Source organism: Pinus tabuliformis, chromosome 1_1, assembly GCF_031772625.1.
Source record: "Pinus tabuliformis cultivar Carrire ecotype Pingquan chromosome 1_1, CPIR1, whole genome shotgun sequence".
Lineage (NCBI taxonomy): Eukaryota > Viridiplantae > Streptophyta > Pinopsida > Pinales > Pinaceae > Pinus > Pinus tabuliformis.
Genome location: NC_142297.1, coordinates 926,619,299 through 926,641,363, shown reverse-complemented (window position 1 = coordinate 926,641,363; position 22,065 = coordinate 926,619,299). Strand labels below are relative to the sequence as shown.

At 38.1% G+C, this 22,065-nt stretch overlaps 1 protein-coding gene across 2 annotated transcripts in view; it reads right to left on the bottom strand.

Annotated features, from left to right (window-relative positions):
- Nucleotides 1-1,336: 1,336 nt before the first annotated feature.
- The window catches only part of LOC149217466 (uncharacterized), a 342,847-nt gene continuing 322,118 nt past the window's right edge, over nt 1,337-22,065 (bottom strand). The window contains exons 8-10 of one of the 2 annotated variants that reach the window (XR_016250681.1): nt 3,057-3,136; nt 2,679-2,903; nt 1,338-2,492 (exon numbers count right to left, since the gene is read on the bottom strand). Coding sequence is in view for 1 of the 2 variants with exons in the window: in XM_089391373.1 (XP_089247499.1) it covers nt 2,805-2,903; nt 3,057-3,136 (179 nt within the window). In the remaining variant the exon portion in view is untranslated. Of the gene's footprint in view, nt 2,904-3,056; nt 3,137-22,065 lie in introns of both variants that reach the window. The other variant, XM_089391373.1, reaches the window with a different exon arrangement.

The following is a 22,065-nucleotide window of genomic DNA, read 5'->3' as shown; positions in this document are numbered from 1 at the left end:
AGGGTTTCAACTTCTCGACTTCCTAGCCTCAAATTGCAAAGTTGTATTTCATGTTTTTAGTGCCTACTTTATTTGATTGATCAGTGAATGGGGGTGTGTGGCAGAGGCTTCATTTTTGGTTCTGATTGGTTATGAATTACTTTGTATGTGGACACAGTTGAAGCAAAAGCCATATAAGAGGAGATTGCTTTATTCTAGAATCAAAGATACATATTGTGTGCCTTCCCTTGCCTTCCACAAAGGATTTCATCAGACAGGAAGTCTCCTTGGATGCTTTGTTTATATTGCCTTATTTCAACCAATAAAATAAATGATAAACTTCACACAGACAAGTACAACGTTTATAATGGTTGGAATTGACAGCTGCAAACTACTATTGATAACTAGATGTTAATGTGGTTCGTTGAGGCTAGAAAAGCAAATTATCAAGTTGATTGATGGACTGTAAACTTAAGGATTATTCCTCTCTACTTTGTTATGAGGAATGGTAAACTTGAAGCCTGGTGGTGTTAGTAATTAATGTCAAAACCTGTGAGTTTTGAGTGATTGTTCCACACTAATAAATAAATAAATAAATTTTCAATTTTAATCTTGTTCTAAATTGGTGATATTACAGCTTTGGCATATCCCTTGGGAGGGAACTAACATCCTCAATGAAAATCGGATAAATAAAAAAGAAGGATTTTTAAGAGGAACAATTGTAGGATTAGTATGGGAGAGCTCCGAGACTTGCACTAAATGGTGAAGAGTTTCATTTAATGTGACAACATGGTTTGGTAGTGAATCAAGAAAAACAGTAACTAATAAAGATGGTTTAGATTCGAGGAAACTGACAAGGGCAATGGTGCATCCTGATATTTTATGTTTAGATAACAAACACCCATATAGGTAGGGTCTGCTTTTTGAGTGCCTTCTTCTCAGGGCATGTAAATGAAAATGAATAGGCTTTTTAACTTTCACCCTTTCTGCAGGAAGGTGATTTGCAAATTGACCCAAGTCACTGGAACTATTATGAGTGAAATTGCAAGTGATAGATTGTGATTATCAAAAATAACCTTTTGCCTAGTGTGGATATCCTAAGCTATAATGAGAATGTGATTGCCTAGTAAGCATGAACTTATGTTTGCACCCTAAGTTTTGTGAACTCAAAATTAAAAAATGGATTGTACATGATAAACACAAATCCTTAATAATAGCAGAGGAAAATATAAATCACAATAAAATTATATCCCATGAATAGAGAAAAGGGTGCCAACAATGCACAACAAAAGAAACTCCAAGAGTAGAGGAGATGGCATGATTGACAAATAAGAAAGAAAGATGCAGAAGAAACGGAATAACTTTATTATCAGTTGAAATCCACCATAAGACTAAACCTGAAGGTAACATTCTCAACAACTAATGTTACATGAAAGGCTATAATCCTCCAATGCCAATTGCAACCCTTTGTTTTGAATGCTTAAACATTGAGGTTGTGTCTTAAAACTTTCTTTTGGAAGGCTACAACACAGGTGGGACTACTTGCAAATCGATTCCAAACACCAAAACTCTAGAGGCCGGAGTTGGTGATGGGACTTGCTTTCATATTGCTTGTATCCTTCTACACTACGGGCATATGGGTGACGCCTCCAGAGATTTAAACAAAGGGATATTAAATTAAAATTACAAAATAGGTAAAATTCTATACCAAATCAAAGGCATGGCATTCTACATTATTTAGTCAACCCCAGGTCTGTAAGCCAATAACTTAATTAATCAAGCTTCCATTTTCTATAAAAATTGTGAAGACGAAAGGGTGGGAATAGGGACAAATGTCTCATTTAGACATTAATATGTCCCTTACTAATATTTTGGTCTACTAAAAGCTTGGATTTTCTCAGAAGGATGAATAAGAATTGCAATCACTGAATACAATAGCCATGGAAAGAATTATAATGTTGGGATGCTGCATGAAAGCACCTTTGGAACCATTGATGCTGTCTCTTTCTTAATCTGTTTGGCATAGCAGAGGAAGTGAAACTCTTTCCAGACTCATGTCAGCTGCGTGCCAATTAGCAGTAGTGTCTAGATTTCTCAAATATAACAATAGTCGCAGATTCATATGTAAGAGCTTGAATGCTTAAGCACCAAGGACCATATAAAGGATAGCCAAAAGTAACCATCCATGGAGATACTTAGTAGGGTGCTGTTAGTGTGATTGAACCCAACACTCAAGAAGATCTATTTTTGCATGGGATGTAGGTTCCACCGTCTCTGTAAAGTAGACCTGCTTGCCCTTTTCCCACTGTCTCTTAGGTTTTCTGTTTATCCTTTTTCCACTCCGCATTCAACTTCTAAGCTTTTAGTTGAGAAAGGGACCCGTGGTTGACCATTCCTGAAACTTCTGGCAGACAATAAAGCATGTTTAACTCAAGTCACAAATTTTGTATTCACCATTCCAGTGAGGTCCTTTGCCTTAGTTTCCAAGCAATGATTGGTTAAATTTGCAGCACCTGCTTGAAAACATAGACTGGGTGAGAAATCAATGGTCTTCATGTTATTTCTGCCACTGAGCATATGAATACTCATTTCATCTCTTATCTCCACTCAAGAGGAAGTGATGAATTGCTGGTTTGCTGCATGATTAAATTTTTACTAGTGTTATTTATAATCTTATAAACGTTAATAAATTTCCTTACTATTGAACATTTGGAGTGGACGTGTATGCATCCTTGCATAAGCAACATGCAGCATCTCTCATAGAATATTGGCAGTTGATAGACCATCTGGTTATAGTCTGATCCTTCTGAAGTTCTGAACTCTAGTCAAGTTCTGTATAGTCCGAAATACCCGGCAACTTTCTCCAGAACTGCAAGTGTCGCCATGAAATCTCTTCTTAATCTTGAGCTGTAGAGACACAAGTTCTGCACCAATACAAAAAGGATGTGATGTGCTAAAAGTATCAAATCAAGGTTTCTCCTGCCATGAAATTCAGGAATTAGTAATACACATGCAAACTGGCAACAAACATTATTAGCTACTTCTGAAGGAGAAATAGAAATTGAAAAGAACTTTACCTTCAAATATTCATGGGAAGTCTGAAGATAAACATATCTGTCACCTTCATTATTAATATGGCCAGTGAAAGCAGGGGGCTCTGCAACAATACATTCAACATGGGATTCACTCACATGAAAGCAAGGTACAAAGGGGCATAAGTGTATTTCCACATTATAAATGTAGCTTTCTTTCTATTGATTCTTACGAATGATAACATGCACAGTTAGAGCACCCACACCTCTTATATCTACCCGTCTACATAAGCACATCTATACATCTAGGAGATACTTGCAGACAAGAATATATCCATCTTAACCCCAGATTTATTAGGGATTTAAAAAAAACAGGTGTGAACTTTTCAATGTTTTAAAAGATCTGGGGTTTAAGATAGATCTATGATGGTTTATTTCATATTGATGTCAATTTGTTTCATTTTATTTCATTAGAATTACCATACATATATGGAGACTTCTCCCACCCTGGAATGTAAAACCACCTTGTTTCTCTCAATGCAACTAAACATAGAACTGATATTAATTGCATACCAACACACACACATGCTTACTGACTGTCTTTTAGAGATAATTTCCTCCAAATTAAATACTTACTCCAGGAATTAAAGTCATATCATCATATAGTTGTAGATAGCATGGATGAATACTCTACCTCATGAGTATGATTAAAGGAAAGGGATCTCTTTCATTGGAAGGATGCACGGAGGCATGATTCACATATTGACTAGATGAAATCAACATAACATGTCTTCATATGGAATATGAGGTGGTTGACAAGGATGAAGGAACTCTATATGGAAGTTCCTGGGGAGCAATATGTGAAGAAAGGAAGAAGAGATCATGAAAGATACAACTATAGAAAAGGAAATCAACATCTGAAAACTAGAAGAATTGACCATGATATCTCCATGGGAAAGGTATGAAGACCTTGAAAAAGTCTGAAAAGAAAGAAGACCCTTGACATTAGATATCTTGGAGATGTGTCAATATATGCGGGATGTTAATGTTTCTACGAGCAGATGTCATGATGAAGGACCATCACAAAAAGTAATTTTGATGTTCATTTTTTATTGTGGACTACATCTGGATGGGTTGATACAGGGCTATAGAAAGAGAGTTGTAGATGTCACCTACAACTAGCACTTAGGTGGTTGGATGAAAAATCTTAAAGGAAACATGACTTGGAAGAGGTGGTTGTATGAAGAAAAGCCAGATATGAATTAGAAGACCACTTTCCGATGAAGAAAAGGGATGGCATCACTGACATAGCTCATAAAGGAAAGTGATGGATGGTCGATGCCCTACGAAGAAGTCCCAAAAGATGAAGATTCCATAATAATGAAGATGAATTTCATGACATCGAAAGGAGGAGCTCTTCTAGCAGCTAAAGGTATCATGATCTCCACCCAGAGCAGAAAGTTGCTGAAGTCAAGTCCCTAGTCAAGTGGGAGCTTGGACAAGTCCCTGGATAAGAGGGAGCTTGTGTACATTCCTTCATAGCAATGGGTATATCCTCCCTAGTTAAGAGGAAGAGATAGACACATCATTCTTGTCTTCACTTTGGAAGAAAGAATGGAGGATTGGGTAAGCATTTGGCATCTGATACTCTTTGAGGATGTGGCAGGGCATCCAAGACAAGAGTAGTCAAAGAGGGCTGATATTCTTTGACGACTGGGAATCCAAGATAAGAATAGTCCTAGAAGGACATACCCTGTGAATGCTCAGGTGGGGTATGTGCCTTGATAGACAATGATGATAGTGTCTATAAATCATTGGTCTCGCCAGCATTGTGCTGTGATCTTGTGGAGATATAGAGTTGTTAGTCAAGGCCTTGCTATGTGACACTGTTGGATGATATGATGCTATACATATGAGTTACCAATCCGACTCTTCTTATGAGAATTCTTCAGATTGAGAATGTCCAAGTACCTTTTATGAATTATGAATACCTCCCTAGTTAAGAGGGAGTGTTGAAATATGTAACTAGGTTCGCTCTTCATAATGACATACGTAATCATGATTTTATGTAATGAGAAAAATAAATTTATTATTATTTTCTTGAGGCATGGGTTTCATGCTCAAGAGGAATTTATTTTATAAGTCAAGCTCCCATTGAGAGCTTCTAGGGCTTATGAGTCATTGTCATGTATGAAAGACCCATTTGGGCAAGTTACATATTGTAAAAGAAAATTATTTGAGTCAAAATAGAGTCAAGGAACCCTCCAATACCAAGTGAAAATGCATGCAACAAGTTGGCCTACTTGATGTGACAAGAAGCCTATATATACAAGGTTAGTCGACCACTTTGAAGTGCATTCAAGCAAGCAACAAGAGTTCGATCTGAAGTGCAACAATCACTAGAGAAGTAAGCGAGGAAGGGAGAAGATAGAATGAAGGAAAAGTTAGAATTCTTAAGGATTGTTTTGGGTAAATCTCTCACATGTGTAGCCTACAACTAGGGCATCATTTCATCTCCAGCAAGACCGAGTTACAGTGAGATCAAGGAGCCACGTAAAGGATAAAAGAAGCATTCATAATCAAGTCAAGTTCTTGAAGGGAGATCTGTTGTCCAAGCGAAGAATAATAGAGACATTCCTTAACCATATTCCTGTCACACGTGCAAGGTAGGGTTGCAGCAGGAAGGGATGAAAATCACAGTCAAAAGGGCAGAACCAAAATTAAGGTCGAAAGAGAAGCAAGTATCTACTGGAAGGCTAGTTTGACTATCTTTGACTTTGTGGAAAAAGAGCTTGTCTGTAAGAAGTTTAACTTGGTCTTGGAGGGGTTTTTGGTCAAGGGTCTAGGTCTTGGAATTCATCAATTGAAGATTCTATAAGAAGAAGAATTCTTGTGGCTTTTCTTCTCAGATTGGAGAGGTTTTGGCCCTAGTTGATCGCCTATATCTTGTGTCCATTGTCTTATTGTTCTTTATGGTTTGATAGTTGTTTGATGATGGAAAAACACTAATAATAATAAAGGAAGAAACTAATGAAAATAAATAAAAAATATATCACAAACAATTACCAAAGAGGAGAAATCACCTACGTTGTTGTCCCCAGATTTGTCAACATGATATTGGAGCTAAGGCAATAAGTCCAGGAAGGGCGGCTCAAAGAAGGATACTCAAAGGTCGAAGCACTAAAATATCATCAAGAGCTAAGGTATCAAAATAAGGAAAGTCATCTTGAAGAGAGGCATCAATATGAGTATCAAGAAAAGTCAAGGCATCATAGAAAACAGTGAATATTCAAGAATACTTAAGGGTCGAGTTCAAGAAGAAAAGCTTGATAAAATTTTGGGCACAAAATTCTTAATGTCTAATCTCAAAATAGCAAGTTAAAGTGAACTACATCTCTCTCTCAAGACATTGAAAAGACCCAATCTCATTCCAAAGTCAAGCAAAGTTCTGGCTACAATCTCAACCCTCTACCAAGTAAGTAGACCTCCAAAAATTTAGAGTGATACTACATCACTGTTTCAAGAAGTTGAAGGTATAATTCAAATATTTAGCAAGAAAAACGAAGTTTGTTCTGCATCTCAAAATCATCGGTAGCAACCACAAAGCCTAATAAGGATAGATCTCCTCAAGAAGACTGAGAATTCGATAGTATCTATCTTTGATTGCATCTTGTGGTGAATCGAATCCATGTGGCACTAAAATCGCAAGCACCAAACATATATAACTCAATCAGGCATTCAAGAGGGCCGACCTTCCAAAGGAATTGCCTTGATAATCATCTATACATTTCTTGTAAGCAATTGAACCAAGGAACTACAAGCAGAAAATAAGTGAAATGAGAAGAATCCCCATTATGAAGTTTTGTTGCAAAAAAATCTTGTAGCCATCAAGGTAGCAGAAAGGAGCTATAGTCATTCCATGTCTTAAAGGAACTTGTGGAGAAGTAGGTCCACCATCCCATCAAAAGAGCAGTAAAAGAAAGTCTAAAAGCTAGCAAAAAGGACAACAAATATACCTTTGTGAAGGAACCACGACATCACAGGTAGGTATCCATGAGGTATGTATGATATTTTTTATTATTGTTAAGGGTCCACCATAAAATGTTGTAGGGTTGAAGTTATGACTCTAGGGTTTGTATTTTGAACTATAGATGGCTCATAAGAAACCCTAGTATTTAGAAACCCGAACCTTAAAGTACTTGTTCCCCATGATTTGACTTCTAGGGTTTGATAGGATTCTAGAGCATGGGATAAACCCTAGTGTGATGTAATATGATCTAGGGTTTGAACTTAAGAAACCCTAGGATGACCTCTTGATTGCATAGAAACCCTAGAAAGATAAATTGACATCATTTTTTGGTATCATATTATTTGCTTGGGGTACTTGTTAATTATATTGCAGGTACAAGAAGTAAAGATGGATAAGTTGATCCTTTGAGAAGTATGATGGAAGGAGGGAACTATATGGACCCTTAGATCCTCAGACACTATTCATGATGTATTTATAGAACTATGGATAGCAAGGAGAAGTATAAGGTGGAAAACCTCCACCATAATAGGATGCATAATTTTAGAGGATGGCATCATTATAGCATATGATTGGAAGCAAGAGTTCATGACATCATCATAAGAAGCTTGAAAGATAACTGAAGTAGAATTCTATGGCAGTCATCATTAGAAGTAACTCTTGGTAACCTCATTTGAAGCATAAGTAGTATTTATGGGTAGAAGAGAGTCATCTAGTGTAGAACTCATCATACATCATTGAGAAGGAGCATTTGCAAGATGAGGATAATTAGGATCCTCTATTGGAATCTTCATTAGAAGATTCATCTTTTGGAAGAAACAAATGTCTCGCTGAGAATTCCACCTTGGATGGGATTCATTGTTTGGAAGAATGATGGTCTGATGACAAAGGAATGCAGCATGTCAAGATGGTTGAAGTACTCTCAATCAAGGAAAGAAAGTTGTTGAAGAAAGCTTAGATGACCAAAAGAAGAAAAGAGGTATGTATGCATATGTTTAATGAACTGAAGTCATGTCATCATATAGTTGCAGATAGCATGGATGAATACTCTAACTCATGAGTATGATCAAAGGAAAGGGATCTCTTTCATTGGAAGGATGCATGAAGGCATGATTCACATATTGACTAGATGAAATCAACATAAAAGGTTCTCATATGGAATATAAGGTGGTTGACAAGGATGAAGGAACTATAAATGGAGGTTCCTGGGGAGCAATATGTGAAAAAAGGAAGAAGAGATCATGAAAGATACAACTATAGAAAAGGAAATCAACATCCGAAAATTAGAAGAATTGGTCGTGATATCTCCATGGGAAGGGTATGAAGACCTTGAAAAAGAATGAAAAGAAAGAAGACCCTTTACATTAGATATCTTGGAGATGTTTCAATATGTATGCAAGATGTTGATGTTTCGACAAGCAGATGTCATGTAGAAGGGACATCACAAAAAGTAATTTTGATGTTCATTTTTTATTGTTAACTACATCTGGATGGTTTGGTACAGGGCTACCGAAAGAGGGTTGTAGATGTCACCTACAACTAGAACTCATGTGGTTGGATGAAAAATCCTAAAGGAAACATGACTTGAAAGAGGTAGTTGTATGAAGAAAATCCATATATGAATTAGAATACCACTTTCCAATGAAGAAAAGGGATGACATGACTAACATAGCTCATAAAAGAAAGTGATGGATGGTCGATACCCTACAAAGAAGTCCCAAAAGATGAAGACTCCATAATAATGAAGATGAATTCATGACATCGGAAGGAGGAGCTCTTCTAGCAGTTGAAGGTATCATGATATCCACCTAGAGCAGAAAGTTGTTGAAGGAAAGTCCCTCGTCAAGAGGGAGCTTGGACAAGTCCCTAGTTAAGAGAGAGCTTGGGTACATTCCTTCATAGGAATGGGTCTATTCTCCCTAATTAAGAGGGAGAGATAGACACATCATTCTTGTCTTCACTTTGGAAGAAAGAATGGAGGATTGGGTAAGCATCTAGCATCTCATACTCTTCGAGGATGTGGTAGGTCATCCAAGACAAGAGTAGTTGAAGAGAACTGATATTCTTTGAGGACTGGGAATCCAAGATAAGAATAGTCCTAGAAGGATATACCTGTGAACACCTGGTTGGGGTATGTGCCTTGAGAGACGATGATGATGGTGTCTATAAATCATTGGTCTTGCCAGCATTGTGCTCTGATCTTGTGGAGAGACAGATCTACTAGTCAAGGCCTTGCTATGTAACAATTCTGGATGATATGATGCTATATAGATGTGTTACCAATCTGACTCTTCTTATGAGAATTCTTCAGACTGAGAATGTCCAAGTACCTTGTATGGATTATTAATACCTCCCTAGTTAGGAGGGAGTGTTGAAATATGTAACTAGGTTCGCTCTTCATAATGACATATGTAATCATGATTTTGTGTAATGAGAAAAATAAATTTATTATTGTTTTCTTGAGGCATGGGTTTCATACTCAAGGAATTTATTTTATAGGTCAAGCTCCTATTGAGAGCTTCTACGGCTTATGAGTCATTGTCATGTATGAAAGACCCATTTGGGCAAGTTACATATTGTAAAAGAAGATTACTTGAGTCAAAATAGAGTCAAGGAATCCTCCAAGACCAAGTCAAAATGCATGCAACAAGTTGGCCTATTTGATGTGATAAGAAGCCTATATATACAAGCCTAGTCAACCACTTTGAAGTGAATTCAAGCAAGCAACAAGAGTTCGATATGAAGTGCAACAATCACTAGAGAAGTCAGCAAGGAAGGGAGAAGATAAAAGTCAGAATTCTTAAGGACTATTTTGGGTAAATCTCTCACACGTGCACCCTGCAACTAGGGCATCATTTCATCTTCAGCAAGACCGAGTTACCGTCAGATCAAGGAGCCACGTAATGGATAAAAGAAGCATTGATAATCGAGCCAAGTTCTTGAAGGGAGATCTGTTGTCTAAGCGAAGAAGAATAGAGACATTCCTTACCATATTCTTGTCACACATGCGAACTAAGTTGCAATAGGAAGGGCCGAAAATCACAGTCAAAAGGGTAGAACCAAAATTAAGGTCGAAAGAGAAGCAAGCATCTATTGGAAGGCTATTTTGACTATCTTTGACTTGGTGGAAAAAGAGCTCGTCCGTAAGAAATTTGACTTGGTCTTGGAGGGGGTTTTGGTCAAGGTTTAGGTCTTGGAATTCGTCAATTGAAGATTCTATAAGAAGAAGAATTCTTGTGGGTTCTCCTCTCAGATTGGAGAGGTTTTGGCCCTGGCTAATTGCATATATCTTGTGTCCTTTGTCTTATTGTTCTTTATGGTTTGGTAGTTGTTTTATGATGGCAAAACACTAATAATAATAAAGGAAGAAGCTAACTAAAATAAGTAAAACTACATCACAAATAGTTATCAAAGAGAACAGAAATCACCTACCTTGCTGCCCCAGATTTCTCAACTCTTGATGGCCAAGCATCTAATATGTTTTAATTCTTCTAGTGGTCTTAGACAATGATGAGCCCTTTCTCATAGACTGTAAAGTCCCTTTTTAGTAGCAGAGCTAGGTCAATGTTGCACGAAGCGGGGACGTTTTTTGGAAGCAGATATGGGGAAGCATCATTTCCCAAAAATCTAGGAAGCGAAGCATCTCAGAAGCATCTACTATATATATATTCAAAAAAAACTTCCAAAATACCAAATTAGTTTAGAAGATATGAAAACATGCATGTGTACATAAATCAAGATAGATATGGCATCCATTGTACATCAATGATTAACTATTCGAGCATCAACCATATAGAATCTAGATTCTTCTCCTCTTGTCTCGCCTTTGCCTCTACCTCGATTATCTAGGGATATTAGTCAACATTTCCCAATTTTGATCAAACGACCTAATCCAAGCCTTAAAATATGGTGGAAAAGATTAACATGCTTGATCAATGATTTTGACTTGATTGAAAACTAGTTTTTTGCTAAGGCCATGACAAAGGAGTTCAACAATTAACACCACCAACACTAGGGTACATGAGCACATATAGTGCTTGGTGCTCATGTTTAAATGCTAATGACGTGCCCTCATACATGATATAATCTAATGAAATGCCACAATCTCATTGTTCCTGAATTCCTGAAAACTGTTAGGTCTACTAAATTTTGAATAGGATATGAAATTCTATTTTCTCCATATGAAGTCTAATGAGGTTGGAACCACTCTCAAACATCCCGAGTTATTTCATGGCAATGTTAAAAATTTAAGTAAAAGGATGAAAATGAAAGATAAAGGAGAATGTCACTTTTACTTAAATTTTTAACATTACCATGAGGGAGCATCTAAGGAGCATCAAGGGAACACCTTCGGAGTGTTCGAGAAGCCCCAACCCAACCGCCCATCTCCCTATAGATCCGTTGGCGATCCGCACAGATTTGTTCACGAAACTCCACAAATCCGCGGTGGATCCGTGGATCGGGAATTCGGAACCACAGATCGGGCTCACATTGTTCCGAATTTCCAGGAATTGCCTCAAAACAGTGGAACAATGGATCCGATTTTTGGTTTTGCGGCTCCGCAGGAGGATCGCCCAAGGAACCGTACGGGACGTAGTTCCAACCTTGGATCCTTGGGGGCGGGGGGAAGGATCGTGCAACATTGATCTAGGTAGAGCTTTGGAAACAACCAAAATGAAAGGAGAGATTAAAGGCATATTTATCACTAATGGGATAAGGGATTATGCTCATTTGCAATTTTTTGATGAAATTGTTAGTACAGGTACAACTACTTTGGCAGAAGCACAAAAAATTTAAATTATTTTTGTGAAGTGTAGGAACACAATTTTGAATTTAACTAAATCAAGGGTTTATTTTAGTATGTTCTCTTTTTTGGTAAAGGAGAATAGCTAGGAGTTAAGGAATTAAACTTGGAACACTAAGGATATATTCAAATATCTTGGATGTTTTGTTGACATTTAAAAAATGAGAGGCACTGGAGCTTTATGTTGGATAGTCTTCAATGCCAAGTTGTGGATGTCCAGCTGATTGTTCTTCGTAAATGGTGCCCTTGCGATCAAATTAATTCGTTTAACCATCCCCATTTTCCGGAACTTGATTTTTCAGGTTCTAGTGCAAATTATAGGGGAAATGGAGAAAATGATTAGAAAATTCCATTGTTCCGCAGGGACACGTCCTCTAGAGTGGGAAACGCTCCCCCACATGCTCGGGATGGGGAAACTCCTGGGGAAATGTTTCCCCACGCCCCCCTTTTGGGTAAACACTAGGGGAAACATTTCCAGAATGAGGGAACGTGTTTCCCTTTTAGGGGAACAAGGGGATGCCCAGACGCTTTTCATTGTTCAGTTTTGAACTTTTGACTCTAGATACCAACCACTGAGTCCTTGACTCTTTTAGTATTGAATATTTAGTACTTTTTGAGAAATTTACTATTTCGTTGCTTTCTATGTTTACTGTTAGTATTCTATGGCAATTTTATACTTCAGCATAATGTCATTGTCATACGATGAATTTACTTTTAGATGTGCATCGCATAATTTCAATTGTCAAATGATGAATTTAATTTAGATGTACCTTGCATAATGCCAAATGATGACTTTAGATGGAACATTGCATAATGTCAAATATGTTGAAAATTTGGTAGTTGCAATTGGTATTTTCATTGACAAAGAAAAGGAAAAAAAATTAATTTTATTGTTGACCAAGTCAGCCTCACTTGCACAAGTCGGCCCCACTCAATGAAAGGGTTTGACCCTAAGGTCAAAACCCTCCTCCAAGTACACACATAAATAGAAGTTTGTTGATCCTCATTTGGCATCTCATCCATCACGTCACATCAATCTAAAACAAGAAGATTCATCCACATGTGCGAGGGAGAAAAAGAGAAATTTTGATCTGCATTAACCAGTCGTTTGTCTTCTGTTTGACCAACATTGACTTGGAATTGTTTGCTTCTGTTTGACCGAGCATTTGACTAGATTTGGAGGTAGAGTTTGATTGGGATTCGCTGACTCTATTTGACAGAAATTCATCTCTTTCTAGGTCGTTGACCACTGGTCAACTTTGAGATTTGACTGAGATTTTGATTATGGATCTTTGACTAAATTTCACCCCTTTCTGTTCAGCTACCTTAGGCCAAAATTCGGCCCTTCTGTTGCAGACTTGATTTTGACCAGTGTTGACTATTTTCTCTCTCCTTTGACTGGTTTAGCTTGGCAAATATTGAGGTCAGAAAATTGGAATGTTGTTTGGAATATTCTAATGTACATTTGATGAACTAAATTCTCTCTCATAAGGAAAGATTGTTGGATTTTCTCGTTGTGTGTTTTTCCCTGGCCACTGGCCTAAATATTGGTGTCTCTTGTCTCTTGGCTTATTGTTTACTATGATCTCTATTGCTCTATTGTAGAAGCCAATGGTTGAAACTTTTCATGTACAATTGCTTAATGATTGGTATGCTATAAAAGTCAAATTGTTTTGGTATGCTATAAGAAGTCAAATTGTATCGTTGGAAGTAGTTTTCAGATTGAAAAATTGTACTAGTCTTGATTGCACTAGAAAATCAACACGGTATCAGAGCTTTGGTGAAAAGAAAGAGCATTAAGATCACCTTGAAGAGCACTAAGGGTGCCTTGAATAGCATTGGGATTCTACATCTTTTCTTTTTGGTTGGTCATCTTCATCATCTACATCATGAATTCCTTCACGAAGGCAAAGAACAAGCTTGAAGGAGCTACAAATTTCAGGGCATGGAAGGCTAGAATTGACCTAGTTCTTGCAAGGCATAAGGTCTTGGGTATTATATTGGGAAAATTTATTGAGCCAATTGACCAAGCAGGAAAAGACAAGTTTCAGGAAGATAACATCATGGCTAGGAGCATCATTGTGGAATTTGTTATGGATCATCTAATTCTGTATATTGTTGATCACAAATCATCCAAGGAGATGCGTGATGCCCTCATTGGATTGTACACCATCAATAACATCAATCAATCTATAAGTATGAGGGGTCAGCTTCGTGAGATCAAGATGACAAAGAATGATATTGTAGCATCATACTTTGTAAGAATATCACAAATAAGATATCAACTCAAGGCTATTGATGAAGAAGTATGTGATAAGGAATTGGTAGTTGTGGCAATGGGTGGTTTACTTGAATCTTGGGATCCTTTTGCAGCAAGCATCAATGGTAGATAAAATGCACCTTTCTGTGACAAGCTATGGACTGCTTCCACTCAAGAAGAATTAAGACTCTTATCTAGAGGCATGATTTCAAATCCAAGTGAAGACTCAAGTTTTTGCAATCCACTCAAGGTGTAGCAAGGGAAGAAGAAACTTTGGAAGATTTGAAAGAAGTTCAGGAAGAAGACCTACTTCAAGACCTGCTCCAGGAAGAGGACCTGCTCCAAAAAGAAGACCTCCTCCTCCCTCTCAAGATAATAGGGATATGTCAAATGTTCAATGCTTTTGTTTCCAAGCATATTGTCACTATCAAAATAGGTGTCCTCAAAGGAATAATTATCAAAGGAATGAGAATCAAAAAAAGAAAGGGCGGCACCATGCTTCTGCAGCTGACCTAAATGAACCATCTCATAAGAGGAGGCCTAGGAAGAATGATTCTGATTCTGAATATTCATTTTATTCTACTTTTATAGGTTCCATTACAGGTCATGATTAAATTTGGTTGGTGGACAATGGTGCCTCTAGGCACATGACTGGAATTCATGAACATCTCTCTGAATTGGTTGAAAAGAAAATAGCTCAAAGAGTTGAGTTTGGAGATAATGGAAAATACGAAGTCAAAGGGATTGGGTCGTCCTCCTTCCAATTGGAATCAGGAAGTAATGTCTCTATCAATAATATTTTATATGTTCGTAGTTTGAAGAAGAACTTGTTGTCTATTTCATCTCTTGAAGACAAACAATAGAATTTCTTTTGTTGATGGACAAGTTCTAGTATGGAAGGACTCCTTTGAATCTGCCAAGGTCATTGGTGTACGAATTAGAGGCCTATATTGTCTCTTTGGTCACTCAATGCAAGCCTTGTTACACAACACCACTGATCTTTGTGAGTTATGACATTTAAGGTATCCTCATGTCCATTATAAAGCTTTGTTTAGAATGAAAGATTTTGTCAAAGGTGTACCCAAAATCAAGATTGAACATGATGGAGTTTGCAAGGGATGTGCTCTTGGGAAAAATGCTAAAGGAAGATGTACTAGCAACGATGTAGATCTAAAGAAATCTTGGATCTTATGCATTATGATGTTTGTGGACCTACGTCTGATAAATCCTTGGTTGGTCATTTAGACTATGGATTTATTTCTTGAAATCCAAGGATGAAGTATTTGAAAAGTTTTAGGAATTCAAGGCACAGGTTGAAAATGCTTCAGGAAGAAGGATTAAGACTCTAGGGTATGATAATAGAGGAGAGTATGTATCCAAGGAGTTGATTGCCTTTTGCAGGGATGTTGGAATTAAGAGGGAGTGGATAGTTCCCTACTATCCTCAACAAAATGGAATTGTCGAAAGGAAGAACAAGACTATTATGTAAGCTACGAAATCCATGCTTTCATGATCAAGAGTTGTCGATGTTTCTATGGGGAGAAGCATCAAAGACAGTCAATTATGTCCAAAATAGATGTCCACATCGAATATTGGATTGCAAGACTCCTAAAGAAGTCTTCACAAGTGAGAGACCCAATGTTGATCATTTCAGAATATTTGGTTGTCCTGTTTATGTCCATGTGCCCAAGGAAAAAATGGCGAAGTTGGAACCTTTCAAAGAAGGGAACTTTTGTTGGCTACAGTGAAAATTCAAAGGCCTTCAGGGTCTATATACCAGGACAACGTTCTATTGGAAATTGCGGGGATGTTATTTTTTATGAGGATGCTTCTTTCTGGAAGTCCAAAGGATCACACTTGGACTCTGATGATGAGATGCAGGTAGCTCCTAATAATGTGGAATCGAAATCTAAAGAACTTGAACTTATGGAACAAGATCCCTATGAAGAGTCTGATGATCCACGTGAATTTGTTAACTCACCTAGAGTCTCTATACTTGAGACTAGAAAGAGAGCTTCTTGGCTTCAAAGAACTTTGAAGGAAGCTGAAGGACATGCAACACCTCGTGGGACCTCTAGGGAAAGCAAGAGACCAAAGAAGCATTCAGGTTATGCAATAATGATGTGTAAGATCATTGAGTCCAAGCCATCCACCTATAAAGAAGCAATTAAGCATCAAGTTTGGAAAGATGCTATGATTGAAGAATACCAGTCTATATTGTGTTGAGAAATGTTAATTTTAGGTATGTTCTATGCTTAGAGCAATTTATTTCAATTTTCACAGTTAGCTCAATATCTTTTCCAGATTAGCAATCACATCAGCATTAAAGTAAACTGTAGATAAAACATAAACAAAAATCGCAGAAGACAAGCCAAGACAAGAGGACACAAGATGTGGCGCTAGCCAGGGACAAACCCCAATGTGGGGAAACCCTTGATCAATTCTTCTTATATGTTCTTCAATAGTTCAACAGAGAGAGAGAGAGATAGTACATTTACAAACGAAGTCAACACTTAGACTTTCTAGATAAGAGAATAGATCATCTCTACATGAGATCAGTTGAAGACATGTTGCTTCAACTGATTCTCCAAGGTGACTCCTTCACCTATCATTGTGCTGCATCTCATCATCATGCTGCACCTCACCGTGTTGCACCATGCTGCACCCATCACCACATTGCTAGACCTCATGACCATGTTATACACATCATTACACTGCTGGACCTCATGAACATGTTGTACACATCATCACATTGCTGGACTTCATGATCATGTTGTACACATCATATTGCTGCACCTTATGCTGCCACTGTTGTCCCACTGTTAGTGACATTGCCATTCCATGTTTGCCATACTGTTGTCCCATTTGCTTGCTCCATCAAGCTTCATTGCTGTCCCAAGTACCATTGCTGCACTTTCCTGCACCATGTACTAGCTGTCCCATTTAGATATGTTGTACCTTGCTGCTTCATGTACTAGTTGTCCCATCACGACATGTTGTACCTTGCTGCTCCTTGTACTAGCTGTCCCATCTAGACATGTTGTACCTTATTGCTCCATGTACTAGTTGTCCCATCTAAACATGTTGTACCTTGCTGCTCCATGTACTAGCTGTCCCATCTAGACATGTTGTACCTTGTTGCTCCATGCACTAGCTGTCCCAACTAGACATGTTGTACCTTGTTGCTCCATGTACTAGCTGTCCCATCTAGACATGTTGTACCTTGCTGCTCCATGTACTATTTCATGTACTTGTTGTCCATGTATTGCATCATGTACAACTATATTGTTGTCCCACTGTAACACCTACATCACACAGATTTCCATGTTGTCACCTACAACACACATAGATTTCCATGCTGTCACCTACAACACACATAGGGTCCTTCTTATGTGGCTAGGTCTCCTTTTCTAGCTGCGTATAGGTCTCCTCAATTGCTATGAATCTGGCCTCTCTTTACTGCGGACTTAGGCCTCCTCTAACTACGGATTTAGGCCTCTTTTATAAGCCTCCTTTAATTGCATTTAGGCCTTCTTTAACTGCGGCCAGACCTATACCTTAACTGCTGCTAGAGCTCTCCTCCATCTACGGCTGAGTCTCCTTTCCACCTGCAGCTAGGGCTTTTATCATGACTGCGGCTTGGGCTAGTTTGTGGCTCCATTTAAATCTGCGGCTAGGGCTAGGTCTCTTCTTAGGACAACAGCTTGGGTCTCTTCTAGACGAGCATTGAGGGCAGTTTAGAACTTTTCCTTGCTGTGCTATAGTAGTCTCCTCCATACTGCGTTAAGGCTGATTAGGGCTTCTTCATTAGGGCAGAGTAGAGCCTAGTGCACTCCCTCTAGATAGCATAGAAATTTTCTCCATTAGGGCAGCGTTATCCCTTAGGATCTCTCCCTACTAAAAACCAAAGACAAGTAGAGAGGCAGAGATCCCAAGTGAGTGTGTCCAAATGAATTTCAAGGCATCTCTATTTATACTAAAACGTTGAGCACATGTGGGGTTTATTTGGTTGTTGGCCGACCTTGATGAATTGTCCCATAACACAAATAAATTCATATCTCCATGAATACTTATCGAAATCGGATGATCTTTAGATCAATCCTACACCTCTTGATGAGAGGGATCCAAGAAAAATATCAGCTACCATTAATAAGATGACCCACATGGAGTTTGGCCCTAGTTTCCAATTTTAACAAGAAATCTAGGGCAAACAATTAGGGTATTTATTTATTTGATTTCTCTTTAATCCTTGACATTTTCTTGTGATTTATATTAGGACATTATCATCATTATTTAGTTTTGTTCATCATCAAGACAAATGCCAATAAGAAGATCACAATGCAAACACAAGAACACTAGATGTAAGTTGCTAGCCAGGGCCAAAACCTCTCCTAGAGAGGAAAACCCACAAAAATTTCTTCTTATATAATTTCAATGAAGACTTCCAAGACCTTGACCTTGACCCAAGACCAAACTCCCAAGTGATGAGCTAGCCAAACCCAAACAGATCACTACAAAACCAAACTGAGGAAACCCTAGGTTCTCCTCCAAAACTCGCACATGTGAAGCAATAGAAACAGAAATTCACTTCCTTTCCTCCTTCGCTACCATCCACAAAAACTCGCTTCCTTTCTTGCTACTTCGCTGGACCAGATTAGATTGATATCACTTGATGTGTGTCATTCAAATGAGGAGAGCGAGTTCCTTTTATAGGCTTCTTAGGAGGTGAATTAGGCCTCTCTAGGCCGACATGAAGAGGGTTGGCTGACCCATCACTTGGAGGCTTCTAGACATGACGTTTTACATTAAATAATTTTCCTTCTTATTACATGGGCCCTCCAAGGGCTAGTACATCATGACCTTGACTCTTGACTTGACAACAAGACCCCTAGAGAACTAAATGGGTGCTTTGAAAAAGAACCACAACGTGATGGGAAAGAAACCCATTTCAATAAAATATTTTTTCTTTTCTTTTCTTTTGACAAGTACATCAATAATTACATCAAGTCATGACTCATGACTCAAGTACAATTATGAAGACCAACACTAGTTACATTTCAACACTCACTCTTAACTAGGGAGGTATTCATAATTGACCATAGGTACAGGGATAGTACTTCCATTCAATCATTCTCATAAGAAGAGTCGAATTGGTAAGTCATCTTAAGCATCAACATTATGATCAATTTATAACCAGCTCTATCAACATAGCAAGGCCTTGACTAACAAGCTCTATCTCTCAATAGATCAGAGCACAATGTTGGGAGGTTTTATGTGGGACACCATACTACCTCTCAAGATGCATACCCCATCCAGATGCTCACAAGGTATGTCCTTCTAGGACCATTCCTGTTTTGGATTTACACATCCTCAAGGAATTTCCTCTTCGACTACTTTTACCTATTGGATGCCCCACCTCATCCTCAAAGAGTATCAATCACCAAAAAACTTCCTATCTTGGATTCCAAATCCTCAAGGAGTATTTGTCTGAGATGGTTACCCAATCCTCCAGACACCATTCTCTCCTCATGGCCTTCACTAAGAGTTACAACTGTTAGTCCTGGTCTAGTGCATGACACATGAAGTAGAGAACCATATCCGTCACTCCCTCTCAACCAGGGAGGATCTCCCTCTCAACTAGGGAGAAGTGTCAATCATCAGCTACTATTATAGTAGCTCTCAAGGCTCTATTGTCATTATCATAAGTGCGAGCTCTTTTGGAACCTCACAAAGCCCAACATCATCATGTTATAAATAAAATTTAATTGCTTTATCATGGAGCCTTATACTTTCACAACTTCTCGTAGGGACTAACCATCACTTTCCATATCATCAATCTTCATCATCTGCATCTTTACGAACCAATAATGATCGAGCTCGAACATGGCTCCCTCCGAACATTTGGAAAGTGATCCACCATGATTATCAAACCATCTGCAAACTGCGATCATGTCTGTCATCGTGATGTATATCAGCTCCTCAATCCAAGTACCAAGGAAGCAACCCAATGGAGTCATCATATTCTTCTTAAAGTGTATCTTCTTCATATAGTAGGATCGTGCAGAACCTAATAGTTTATCATGTCTTCATCAACATCATGGTCTTACTTCAATCTTCATCAGATTCTTTAGCGGAACATATCTCAGCCAGTCATCTAGCCTTGTTCCTCATTTCCAGGATGAGATCCATCATGTTGCAACTGAACCAGCAAACTTTTTAAGAGGCCTACTCCAAAAACGGAGAGGGTAGACTATAACAGTGATATCATCACAATCATTCTTCCCAAGATGAAGAATTCATTTCATGACATCACAAAGGATGATCCATAAATGATCCTTATTATCAACTTGCAGCAAAATCTTTATATCGGCTAGCTGACTGTTATATCAGGTTCATGAATTCTTCTGTATGCTATTATTAACTCTTCCAGGCATCCACAGTCGCACAATTATATCATGAATCTATTAGAGTGCCCAAGGATCCAAGGGTCCTTATAGTTCCCTCCTTCCATCATGCTTGCCAAAACAGAGGATCTACTCATCCATCTTCCTTTACTTCTTGTATTTGTAGTATTTATTGACAAGTACACAAAGTATACAATAACAAAAGCATGATGTCAATCTATCAATCTAAGGTTACCATGAGACTTAGAGGTTGTACTCCTAGGGTTTTCAAGTGCCAACCCTAGACCAAGGGTTCCATATATAACTTATCAACCTTATCCATGCCTACTTGACATGAGCCCTAGATTGTACACAAACCCTAAAGACCAAGGGTTAGGGTTTCTTTGAGGGAACAAAGTTAGGATTTCCATATGACTAGGGTTTTACTTATGTCGTTGAAGGTTTTCAAATATCAATACCTATATCAATAGTTTTAACAACAAACCCTAGTACCACTAACCCCACAATAGTTCATGTTGGACCCTTAATAAAATATACCATACATACCTCAAGGTTACATACCTTTGTCGTAGTGGCCTACAATTCTGAATGCCATGGTTTCTTCATCATTTTTCCTCAAGTTGTGCATCTTCACTGTATTTATTTGCTTATCTTTTTAGGAACAGTATACTATTTCTCTTCTACTTGTTTATCAGTGATGCACAGATCTAGAGGATTGTTTGTAGCAATATACCAATTACCTAGGAACTTCTAGAAGTTTCCAAAATGTTGACAATGACAAAACTTATCTTTTACTGTCAACAACTAATGTAACGAGAACCTTCCTTCAAAGAGATGACTATCATAACATCGTGACATGCTTTTGGATTGCGATCTCTTCAAAGTCAAAAAACCTTTGCTTCTTTGCCAGCCACTTTGATATGCACAACTTTCATAGAACTGGTTGCTATAGGTGCAACAATGTTCCAAAAATTCTTCTTCAAAAATGTTGACTTGCAATGCTTGTCAACAATCCCAAAATCATTGTCACTAATGTGACCTTACCTACTACCTATGGCTTTCCCTATCTCTAAATGTGGCCAAAGTAAATTATTGGACCCTTGGATTAGGGCTTGTTGCACACATTTTGTCAAAGTTCCAAGGAAGCAGTTGTACCATATTTTTCAAAGGATCGGGATCATCAGCCATCAGCTCTTTGAGTCATTGTAAACCCATTCTGCAAAAAATTTGTATTGTAAATGATGCTAGTAAGACTGTGTATGTATGTAACAACCTAGGTAAACCTATTATTTTGGCGACGAGTTTCATCCTATGAGGTTTTTCGTCTCACTAATTTATTTGTGTTTCTAAACACGGATGATCGACAGAGCTTTTCCCTCCAACCTCACCCCAAAGCTAAGGTGGAATTTATCATCAAAGTCTTAGGTGAGTCCTAGTGTTTTAGTCGAGTCTTTTGTAAAAGTGATTTGAGAATAATTTAAGCTAATTGGCTAAATTATTTTGTTACAAGTCACTTGGTTTATTAGATCGTATTGTGTTGCAGAAATGGGTATGTATTT